The sequence below is a fragment of the Cucumis melo genome, chromosome 5 (assembly GCF_025177605.1).
Source record: "Cucumis melo cultivar AY chromosome 5, USDA_Cmelo_AY_1.0, whole genome shotgun sequence".
Taxonomy (NCBI): domain Eukaryota; kingdom Viridiplantae; phylum Streptophyta; class Magnoliopsida; order Cucurbitales; family Cucurbitaceae; genus Cucumis; species Cucumis melo.
The window spans coordinates 2898730-2911453 of NC_066861.1; the positions used below are offsets into that span (position 1 = coordinate 2898730).

At 34.6% G+C, this 12724-nt stretch overlaps 1 protein-coding gene across 1 annotated transcript; it reads right to left on the bottom strand.

The window, feature by feature from the left end:
• Nucleotides 1-1299: 1299 nt before the first annotated feature.
• On the bottom strand, nt 1300-10738 carry LOC103491316 (COP9 signalosome complex subunit 8). The gene is made up of 5 exons (XM_008451203.3): nt 10572-10738; nt 10368-10447; nt 9398-9579; nt 8924-9031; nt 1300-1742 (listed from the first exon to the last, which is right to left on the bottom strand). Exons 1-5 carry the CDS (start codon nt 10653-10655, stop codon nt 1603-1605), a joined length of 594 nt encoding a protein of 197 aa, XP_008449425.2. The 5' UTR covers nt 10656-10738; the 3' UTR covers nt 1300-1602.
• Nucleotides 10739-12724: the final 1986 nt, after the last annotated feature.

Genomic DNA, 12724 nt, shown 5'->3' on the forward strand with positions numbered 1-12724 from the left:
TTCAAGATCTCTTTTACCACAACCTCCCTCATGGTTGGATTCAACCTCCTTTGAAGTTGAGCTCCGGCTTTTGCTCTTTCTTCAAGAGTGATTTTATGCATGCAAAGGAAAGGGCTTATCCCTTTGATAATGTCTTATGTCCATCCATTCTCCTTTTTGTTCACTTTTAGTATCTATAGCAAAGTTTGATCTTGATTCAGTGTAAGCTCTCTAGAGATTATTACGGAAAATGTGTTCTTTTCTTATAAAAGCAAATATTTGAGGTGGGGTGGGGAACCTTGAGTTCAATCCCTTGTTCCTAAGAAGAGAAAGAGATTCCATCACCATGCAAGTTGTCAAAATCAAAGTCTACGGAGGGCGTCACAATTTTCATATAGATTCATTACTGTCTCATCAACCAAATCATAGGTCTCAGTCAAACTGAAAGACAAATGCCCATTTTCTATTGCAAAATAGACATAAGTTTATCATTTACAAACCTTGAGTTTTAAGACATAAAACTCAACAATATCAATCACGTGACAATCAAACAGAAATTTTAGATACCAGTCTGATAAGTGTCATATTTGCATGTTGTTGTTGCCTTTGAATAGTGGTTAATTCATGTTGAAATTGGGTATAAATTGTATCAATAAATCCCTAAAAAGTCCTTATTTAGTGATCAAACCAAGTTACTACATGTTCAAAAGTTGTTATATTTGATTGTTGTTGGATTACTATTGATAATGATGATTGTTCAATGCTTCGACCACATCATTCTTAACAATACTGACCGTTGTCTCATTGTGTTTACCAGATTAATATTTAATGCTGATTATTAATAGCACTAATTAATAAAAATTATTAGTCCCCTTCAAGTTAAAGGTGTTGCATAAATTTGTAAAATTGGAGGAAACTTGATCCATTAAAAATCTAATCTAAGCCATTTGCATTGCAGCTGAATTAAATGGTATAAATTACAACTCTCGAACACTAACAAATTGGAAGGTTAAAAGAATAAATTTGGAAGAAACTGTCCATAAAATTCTTCGCAAGTTATTGAATTATGATGGCTATCGAATTTATTCACCATTGAATCCTTGAAAATTAATGGCTTCTTGAATTTGGGAAAAAGACCTCTACTTTGGAACTCCACTAAGGTTGCTTCTCTATTTCATCAATTCATTTAACGAAACCTTCTTCTTCGATTTAGCTCTGATTTTATTTCCAGACACATAATTTCCAAACGTTTGGACATCTACAAAACCACTAACAGAATTCATATACAAGGAAAAGGGCAAGAAGAGAGTCATTATGGAGTATCAATGAAAACCAAGAGAATATCCTTCAAATGTTAAAAATCAAAGCCAAAACCAAACATTCATACCCTAAAAAAATTGGTGTCTAAAGCAATTAGAATAACACCCCCAAAAAAGTGTTGCCACGGTTTAATGCTATACAGAAGTAACAATTCAAAGTTTCCACATGAGAAGTATAGCAGTTCACAGTTGGCGGAAAGGGAGCCAACAAACCTAAGAATTCCAAAGTAGAGACTTAAAATATCCACATAGCACGGCTAGTTGTAAAGGAAATAGAACAAACTAAGAACTAAAGAATTAACGCTCAATGTTCGAGATGGAAAACGTATTCGGTCAAGCGCTGCAATTTACTAGAATCTAACTTCTGCTCTGACACAACTTCTTGTTTCTTCACAGTGAACATTTGAGAAGCAAGATCGACTATCCATCCTTGTTGTGTTACATCTGCAAATACATAACAGCTTTTCTTGTTTGTAAACTAGCTAGAAGTGATGACGAAAACACCTAACGTAAGTCCAAAAACAAAACCATTTGAAAACCAGCTGGATCTAAAGAACGCTTTTGTCATCCAAATACTATAGCTTTTTTTAGGAACGGGAACAAAAAATTTCATTCATATAAAGAAAAGGGACTACTAGCTCCTAATTCCAAAATACAATATCTCCAAATAAAAGATGAACAATGGAGACAAAACACAACTAATGTTACACATGCTAAAAAGAGGAAAACTTCCAACCAAGAAAAACCAAAACAAACTAGGCCAAAGAAAGAAAAACATCAAACCAAAACACTGACAAGATTGCATTTCAAAGACCAAACAACTTTGAAAAAGCCCTTATGAGGGGAATAAAACCCCAAGGCAAACGGGCCTTGAAAATCTCGGATATAAAAACAAAAAACACCTCGAGCAATCTATAATAGAGCAATTATTATCCCTCATTTTACTAGAAAAAACAGACCATGTAAGACAGATAATTTAAGCAACAAAGGCCAGAAAATCCCGTCCATGATACTGTCCAGAAATTTCGACACTATTCCACCTTTGAGTTAGTTAATTTACAGACTGTTAGATTTGGGAAGTAGAATCCTGTAAGGGACCTAGTTAGGGTTAATGTTAAATGGGGTTATTAGGAGAATATTAGTATTGTTATAGGAGGGACATATTAGTAATTAGATAATAAGGTGGTTATGATTCAGTTATAAATAGAGGGCTTGGGTGGAGAGCAAGATATGAAGAGTTTTGTAGTATAGTCCTTGAGTAGGAATTTGAGGAAAGTCCAGCTCTTTTGAAAGGCTAGGGGTCTCTTGTGATATCATAGCTTGCATTTAATATATTTTCATGTTTGATTGTTCTTGAGTTCATCTTGTGTTCTTGAGTATTTCTTTGTTAGATTGGGTACCTAACAAATCCTTCTACAAAATCTCAGTCATTTGCATTACCAACTTTTCAGAGACGATTTAGTCAGCTACACTGGTTTGAAGGGTTTATTAGCGATGCAAGTCACGTATTTGTGAGTTTAAGGGTTGTGACGGTAGATAAAGCTTAGTGTTCCATAATTTAAAAGTGGCCTACCAATTTGACCTACTCCAAACAAATGGAAGCAACATAATATATAAAAATGCAAGCATACTATATCAGTAGACTAAATCAATTAATGTTTGTAGCTCCAGTTTGGTTAGTGGCCACGAACCAACGATGAACGCCAATGGAATAGAAGAATGTGTTGCACTTTTATTGTTTGGACAACCGTGAACAAATGTTGGGTAGTATGCTGAATCTTGTTTGCTGGCATTAAGGCCGCCTTTTGTAGCAGTACAATGAGTCCAAAGGAGAACTTCCATCTTCTTATGGTAGTCATACTTCCAATTTCCCGCATCTTTGGTCAAGACCGAGCAAAACATTTCTGCAAGAGTACGCTCCATTATCACTTAGATGTCCTCTCCCCCTTCAGAATGATAAGGTGGTACTCCTTCACGTTTTTATGAGACTAACCCATGCGTCAACTCTTTGATCATTAAAGCTCCTACAAAAGCCCATCCAGCACAATAATTCCTTGACACACCAAGTCCTTTTTTAGAACGTTCCAAGAATTTCTAAACAAGTCAACAAAATGATAGACACCCTCCCATTAAGTTTGTGTATAGTAGAAGAAATAAAAAATAATAAAAATAAGCACGTGTTAATTGTGATAGAGGGAAGTCGGTGGGTAGTAGTTAGTATAAAAGGGGTTAGTTGGTAGGCGGGAAAGGCATCAAAGAATTCCATGTAATGAGTGTAGTTGAATCTCGAGAAGGAGATCAACCGTGAGGCAAATGTGAATTGATATTTCATCAATTCAATTGTAGTTTCTTGTAACATTCAATAAGAAAGCTGCAAAAGTAGAGTTTCATCACAAAAATGATAATAGATGATACTTTGAAATACCAAGTTAGTGAGCCAAACCAAACAACAGCTCAGCGTATAAGAAACAAATTACTATCCCAAAGGTTGATGATTTAAAGCCCTACTCCACAATTGTTGAACTTTAAAAAATTGCCCAATTATTTTTTTAAAAAATAAGAACGTGGTAAAATGAAATTACAAAGAATGAAGATCCTATCCATGGGAAGAATACAGAAGCCTTTTCCAATGGGCTATAAGAGAAGTGAAAATAGACTTGCAAAAAAAGGTAGAGCAAATTTAAACCATTGAAGAGGTAAAAGATTCGAAGAGTCAATAAGATATGGTGCTCTGCTACTTGCCTCCTTTCCAGAGAAGATACGAGAGGTTCTCTTTAGCCACAAATAACAAAAATAAAGCCCTACTTTTACTGACTGAGCCTACGATCATTTTCTCCTTGTTGAAGGGGTGGCGTGTGAAAGTAAGTGATAGGAGGGCGAGGGTGCCTCACAGAAGCACTGTAAACCAACCAAAAGCAGCAGCAGTGCCAAAATTCTAAAAGACTAGCATAGGAAGAATTACTGAATAGGTGGATGGATGTCTTGTCTCTGTCTCTGTCTCTGATGCCCTTTAATAAGAAACATCTAGACTTCTTGGTGAGATCTTTTTTCCAACCAATATCTAGACTTCTAGCAAAATTCTGGTGATTTCCTCTTTATTAGTAGACCAAGTATCAGGATACGATCTCTAGCTCAACTTTAGAGTTAGAGAATAGGCTTCTTTGCAAAATAGGATTTCAGTAATATGAGCTTTCTTGACGAATTTGTGAATAGCTCGAGTTTTTATCACCCATTCTGTGTGCCTATAACATTTCCTCCATAACAGAATATAAAAATGTTCTGCGGAAAAAAAATGTTATGTGGAGGAACTTATCAGTAATCAGGAGGTGTTTGGCCCTCAACAAATCGGTGGAGTGGGCTATAATACCTCACTCTATGTTTAAGTCTACAATTATAATAGTTGGTGTTTCCAACTATTATATCCTATAATTAACTAGAGTGTTACTATTTCAAATCTCGCTATGTTACGATGTTTACTATTTTCTATTCATCCTCTCTTTCCTCTTTGTTGAAATATTTACTATTTCCTACCCACACTAAAATAGTTTGTATCTCAAACACAAAATACTATAACCTACAAACTATTACAACGTACATGTTATAACGACCGCAGACTATAATAATCAACTTGGCTCCCCAAATAACCCCTTAGTAATTTGTGGTTGGTTTCTTTTTGAACAAGGAGGCAAAACCAATCATCTGTTATAACGGTAAGAGCTCATCCTTTTGATATTGAATGTGTCCAAATACTTCATTCACCTCTATACTCCAGGTTTTGACAAGTGTCTTCTCATATTTCTATTTTATCATAAAACTAAACCTGGCCATACTTGAGACTTGCAGGAATTTAAACCACTTGTATAGAGGTGAATGAAGAATGCTTTTGGCCACATATCCTCAAAACCAAAAGGGATGGGCATCCAATTGATACCCCATGCTTCAAAGAATGATGGGAAAATGGTAAATTTGACTCTTCCTAGCCTGTCAATTTTGGCATCATAAAACCTTTTGTTATGTTTTAGTTTTCATTGATGAAACAATTTCATTCATGAATGAAATAATCCAACGAGGTAGAAAATGAGGACCCATTGATATGGAATACAAAAGGTGACTCCAGTTTGCAACAAAAAAAGTTATTGTGACATTTACAGGGGCTGTAAATTTTTACTAGAACTAAAGCCTGGAATATAGAAGACTCTATGACTTGGTTGGAGGATTTGGTAATCTTTGACTATTCTTGCATTTCTTTCATCCCAAATATTTGACAAAACCCCACTGGTGCTGGACCAAAGAGGCTACTTTGTGGCTTTGAAAGGGCAATCTGACAGTATCATCCTGAGCCATCCAAGAGAATCATATGAAACATGGGCCAATCAAAAGCACTAAACAATTCTGACCATATATCTGCGAGGAAGGAACAGTAAATCCAACATCACATCATCATACTTGCAGAATAATAAAAATTTTGGGGAACTTCCATATCTGTGGGTAAAGAAAAATGGAAAAAGATGAGATTTTAGGATTCACTATCTTTCTGGAAAAGGAAGCACCAAGAGCGGGATAGCTAGTCCCTGGGTATAGTATTAAGGTAAGAGTGACCAGGTTACCTAGAAAAATTTTGATTGCTTTAAAACAAGGGAGCTTCCATATCTTTTTAAAGATTATTCGAAGTCTAGGTGTTGACTGAAGAGAGGTGGGACATCAATGACTTTGTTGAAAAATCAACTAATTGAAAAGTTTCCAAATCCATTTATTAAAACAGAGAGAGAGGAGAGTCGAATGCCAAGGATGAGCTGCGTGCAACCCATTCAACAATTTCACCTTCTGAGAAAGTTTTTACAAAATTGAGTCCATGATTTATTCTCACTGTTCCAAACATCAGTGATGTATGCATATTTAGTTTTAGCACTGGCAAAAATCTTAGGGATGCTTTGTTTGAGGTAAGTATTAGCAAACAATGATCAGACCAAAGAATCAAGGAGCCATTCCCATAAGAACGCTGAATGCTATGTAGAATCATAGATGAGGCCCTTCAGTTTTTTATTAGACATTGTTGTGATAAATGGCTCGCTCTTGGTGGACTCAAATTTAGCCTTGATAAATTTTCTCCAAAGTGCCCCTTTTTCTTGTCTAAAACACCAAATCCACTTTGCCAAGAAAGCAAGGTTAAAAAGCCTGATGTCGATATGCCAAGAACTCTGTCATCCGAAGGACAACTAAGAATAACTCATTGAAGGAGGTGTGAAGTGTTGCCACCTCTACTTCCAAACCAATGAAATTCTCTAAAGCTTTCTTCAACAGCATCAGAAAACTTGTTAGTAACTTTTTTTACACTAAAACTAAATAAGAAATTGAGCGGCATTAAATCTTATGTGGACCAAGTGAAAGGTAGTTTCTCATTAAAGGTCCACCATGGCATGATTGTAGATGACTTTATTTAATTTCTTCAACTTTTTGTGTTGGTTCTTCCCAACAATCTTTCATGAGCTCTAAAGACAATAAAATCACCACCAAGGTCCACAAAATGCTGCAATGGTTCTCCAGCTCTTTCCCTAATTGCTATCTGCCAAGCAAGGACTGTTGTGTACACCCTCTTAAAAAGCCAAAACAATAATTCTTCAACCAAAATAATACGACTGGTGATCAAGAATGCACTTTTGTTTTTTTTAAAAGGAAAATGAGCTTTTCATTGATGTAATAAAGGACGAATACAATAAGACAACAAAAGTTATTGACTAGTATTAAAAGCGGTAAAAGAAAATAGACACCGAGATACGTGGAAACCCGAGTACCGAGAGAAAAACCACAATTCGACTTTCTTATTATTATTTCTTATAAACAAAAGATACAAAGGGGAAAAATTAATTGACAACAAGTTTATGATAAAAAAGGAAAGAAAATTAGGGTAAGTCTATCCTTGGGCCAAGCCCACTAATTCTAACAACTAGTGATCAAGAATGCACTTTAAATCACCTCATTGACAACAAAGGTTATTGCCATTTTATAAATTTCTGCAGCAGGAAGCACCAAGTGTTATGAACATAAATGGATTCAATGACTTCTCTCTACGATTCTACTTCAGTTAATTTATTGAAGGATGAATCAGGCTACATAACTTAATTTCATGAAGGAAACATGAATAATGGCTTCTAGAGTTTCAACTTGTTTTAAATGCAAGACACTAACATCTTCATCCATTGTGCAGTCACACTCAAATAAGGACATCAATCTCTATGTTTAGGTCGTCCACTAACCTTTGTTAAAGAAAAAACTATTTCAAATTACGAGTGAAAGAGACCACCTTTTTTTTACCAAACTGTAAGAGACTCACAAGAACACAATTTAAGAAAATACTGGCTTAATATTGATAACAGAAGTATTACAACCCCACCTTCTGAGAAGTGGTTCTCAACAAGCTTTTACACAAACAGTTACCTCAAAGATCCCCAAAATAGAACCCTTCCCATACATATCTAGGAACCTCACACCGACTTACACAAAATAACAAAAGAACAAATAAACTATAGTAAAGAAACTAAAATCAACCATTAACCAGACCACGAATTCCCATCTCTACCCCTCCGAACATCAGTGTGTATAACTGGTGGTCTAACACAAATCTAAGGACATTTGATGGATACGTCGGGGGGACGAGTGTCTAGGGATCTATGATTTGAAGAAGGTGTTGTAAAATTGGCCAAACATTTTATCCAACATTATATCAAAACCTTTTTCTCCTACAAGTTACCTTAGGAGCTATGGCCATTAAGTTCCAACTACTCACTTGTCTTAAATAGGAGACCAAGAGACATAAACAATCTTCTTCAATTAAATCAAGATTCAAAGTATTAACCCCGGTGGGTGAGTGAGAAGAAATGATAGGCTCACTTTTCCGAGAATAATACAAGGAATAACCTCCAATGAAGAAATTTTGACCTCTTTGACACTCATGGTTTTGAGAATTTAAGAGCATAATGGATGCCACAAAAGAAGACTTAGGAATCTCAAAAGACATTGCATGGGAAGAATGGTCGTCAACAATGGCAGGCGTCAAGATTTCTCAAGATATTGCTTATTTTATACAGTTTGTCAGTGACCATGCAGACTAGAATCATTTAAAACACCAATCCATGGTTTAATGAAGACGATCTCCCCTATCTCTTGACCTGACGCTGGTGAATGGTTAATTGCATCATCATTCACAGAAAATATCCCTTCATCTTCCATGACTTTGTGCTGATGGTGTAATTTCCAAGAATTTTAAAAAAAATTCAAGGAAAGAACTTCATTGGTTTATAGCAAAAAAATAATATAGAACAACTATTGTACGTTCAAACGCTTAGAAGGTAGACAATATTTATTGGAATCAATGCCCAGATAACTTTCCATAATAAATATATATACTTTGGTAAGAAACGATGAAAAAATTAAAGCCCAAAAACAATACAACCAAGTTGGTTGGTGGTAGAGATAGAAAGAACCACCAACCCAAAAGACTACAAAAGCAACCACCTTCTAGTCATTAATACTGTTCCACTATCTCAATGGATAAAGAAAAGAAAGTATAATATGGTCACAAAAGTTTAAGGAAAATATAGAAGTACTTGGTTAATAAAGAAACTTACAAACTTTGGCTTCTTCCTCATTCATTCCCAAAAACTGAGCTGTATCATGGACGCTTATTGTAGAATAGGCAGAGACCAGCAACTGAAACATTCGCCTTCTGTAAAGATCTGCAATATGGAAACAAAAAGTATTTCGATGTTCAAGATTCACATCATATTTTTTTAATTCTTGGGAGATTTGTTTTGGGAATAGTTTGAGTTTGTTTGGTTAAAATTTCTTTTTGTGACTTCTTATCTTTTTTTTTTTTTTTTTTTTGTTCAGCTTTTTGTATATTCTTTCATTCTGATCAATGTAAGCTTGGTTTCTTACCGAAATCAACTCTGGTTATGTTTGGGAAGAAAAATAGGAGAAAACGGTACTGTATCATTGTTGTGGGATGCGCATTTCTGAATGGGGTATGTGTGTAAATTTACTAGCTTACAAAGGGAATGTTTTGGCTGTCTTTGAAAGAGGAAAAAGTTAAAGAGACTTGCCTGAAAATGCAGCTAATAGGCCTTGAACTTCTTGGCACCAATCCAATTCATGAATAGCCTCATATACACCCCTATGGTCCCGAGTCCAAAGTTTTTGGCCAATTTTCCAAACGGCAACCAGTTCTGGTCGGTTTTCTTTAATAGTAGAAGGTATTGCTTTCCAGAGAAATCGAGCACTATTGCTGCAAGAAACCGCTAAACAGTTAAAAGCCAGCTGATAATCCACAAATCTAGTAGGTAAGGAAACTCAACTTCAACCAAGAGTAATCTTACGAATTACCAAAATATGAAAAAATTTCACCAAAAAATTGAGTGGAAGAAGAAACGAGGGAAGAGGAAGAAACGAAACAAATCCAAAACAGAAACTGAACAGCGAGTTCAAGATAATGCATAACAATTCACACAAGGATTTTGCCAGGGCAACCCAAAATGAGATAGATGTAGAAGATAAATTAAAATATTATAGAAGAGAGCTGATGGCCAAATAATGAAACCCAGTGTATTTCGAAACAAATAACTCCAAAGTAACACTATAGAGCCCTAACAGCAAGTGAAGAACTAAAGTATATTTTTGAGGAACACCAGCAAGGCAATTTCAACCGTATATAACAACTTTTTTTTCAAATAGACAAAGAATTCTGAGCCAGGAAAATCACTCACAAGGAAAACTAAAAACCATTCAAAACCCAAAACGATTGAGAATTGAGTCGATAATCAACGAAAACATTACCCAAACACACTCTCCTCCTGGTCCGGTACCCTAACATATGTTGTTTTCTATTCGTTACAAGGAAACAAAAATTTTCAAATGTAGTTGCAAAGAGCTCGTTTAGGAGAGTGAAACCAACCAACCAACCGAAATGACCCAAAAGGTAAAATGGCGATTGATCAAAAGACAAAGAAGCACAAAACTTTCGGCCATAAAAGCCCAGTACCACAATCAATCCATCTAAAAGGAAAATGATCTTACATGTCATCAACGTAAAAGTAGCCAAGAAAATGGATGGCGTAAGGCCATTCATCCTTATAAGCGATGCCCTCGGCAGCAGCCTATGAAATTTTGAACAAATCACAAAGGATAGTTCAGGTTAGGATTAGGGAGAGTTATGGAAAAAGGAAAAGGCAAAAGAAAACTGAAGACGAAGGTAATGAAAAAGAGAGAGAAAATAGTTGCCTGAAGCATGAGATCGTCACAGATATCAGCGATCTTATCGTAAGATTTGGAAGCCAAAGCCTCAGTGAGACGACCAAAATCCATGATTGCACTCTCTGCTCCTCTCCTTCCTCTTCCTCTTCCCCTTCCTCTGCTACTCTACCGTATCATTTAACTTTTTGGTTTTTTAAAATTAACCTACTAATAGTAAAACACTTATCCACCATTTGTTAACCGCCAGTGTAATTCAATTGAGTTGAATGGTAAAAAAAAATAATTCATCTATGGAATATATCCAAACCATTCAAAGGTTTATTATCTAGTTATTTTGTGTTAATTTATATTTAATTACCAACTCAACTCAACTCAACATCAACCAAACATCGAGTATGTGTCCGTGTTTGGAGTGTTGAGTTTATATGTTAAAGGTATTTGTGCAATTTCTTTAATTATAAATAATCTATTTTTTATACTTACTTTTGTTTTTCTAAATCAATAATTTTACTTATCTTTGTTTTTCCTTTTGTTTTTTAAGTTTTTCTTTTTTATTTTCCTCCTTTCTTTTGGGTAATCAACCAATAATTAATCAGAACTTTTGATTCTTATTTCTTTTTCTTTTTTCTTTTCCCTTCCTATTGTTGCTTTGTTCTTTTCCTAGATCATGATCTTTTTGTTGAATCTCTCTCATCCTCTTTGTAGCTAATGAAATGTCATCGCATTATTGAGTATTATTTGATGTATGTCCTAGTTTATCGTATTCATTTATCTCATTTGAACTTGACATTTGTATATTATAGCACTAGAGTTTTAGTCCAAGTGAGAGTATGTTGAGTTTATGTTATAAATCTCGTGGTTTGTAAATACTAAATAGTTTTTTATTGTTTAATATAAAGTTGTTATTGAGACATTGTTTAAAATAAGTGATTTGCGCATTATAATTATGAATCTAATAAACTAAAGTTCCTTGACTATTGTATGAACGTTTGAGCTTTGTATAGTGACATAAAAGTAGATCAAGTTTAAATTGATAGTCTAAATGGTTTATAGTTTACAAATACGAATAAGGTTGAGCATCTTATTATAGGGACGTTAGGAATACGATTCACTTTGTATTTGATACAAACCATGTGATTCTATATCGTTTATGTAGAGACATATGAGTGGGGGTGTTCTATGTGAAGAGTTTGTATAGGAACGAACCATGAAATAGTCGCTTTTATGTTATAACAACTTTTGCATTTAAAACTAACTATTTCGAATTCGATGACCAAAGTAACTCGATCTTAATTTTGAGCTAATTGTGGACTCTTGTTTATTTAGGACTATCCTTAATTTTACATAGGTAAGAGCAGCTTGACAGTGGTGGCTCAATAAACCTTCCATTTCAAGAGTAAGATCGAGTAGATAGTTTGGGACATAAGGTGTAAGATGGAATTCAATCTTACTTGCTTCTAGGGTTAGTAGAAAGGTAATTCCATTGAGTGTTCACTTTATAACTTATTATTAACGTTTAGAAATTCTAGCAAAAGTCTCTAAACATCATCATCTTTTTACATGGTCAAATTGTGTAATTATATGGCCAAAAGATTTGCAAATCCTATTTGCATATAAACTTGGCCTTAACAATCACTAAGTAAGTGGGTTTGGTGGACAAATTTCTTGATGAATAACACACCAAGCACATAGCTTATACACCACAAGTGGGATAGTTTCACTCAACTAACTTAAGAACAAAGTCAACCTCTGACTTTCGATAGTTAAAAGTCAACATCTTGACTTTTGATTAACAATCAAAATTTCTTTTGCTATTGATGAACTAACTTAAAATCAATTTTAAATAAAATTCAAATATTCCATATTTAAATAACATTTTTTTTCTCAATTTATAATAGTAAATTATATCAAATATTATTAACGATTCTATTTTAAACAATTCGAACAAATCAAATTCCTCTTGTTTCTTAAGCCTATCCTTTAAAGAATAATTGGTTTATGGTCCAATAGCAACTAAACGAAATCTTTTTCGAACTAGTAAAGGAGGCAAAGTCTCTTTGTTCATGATTTGAAGTCAGCACTTAAGAGAACAATCTATTTATTAACCTCAAAAACACGCAAGAATGAATTCTTTCTTAAATTCTACATCCCCAACTATCCACTCAGTTTTACCTGTGAAA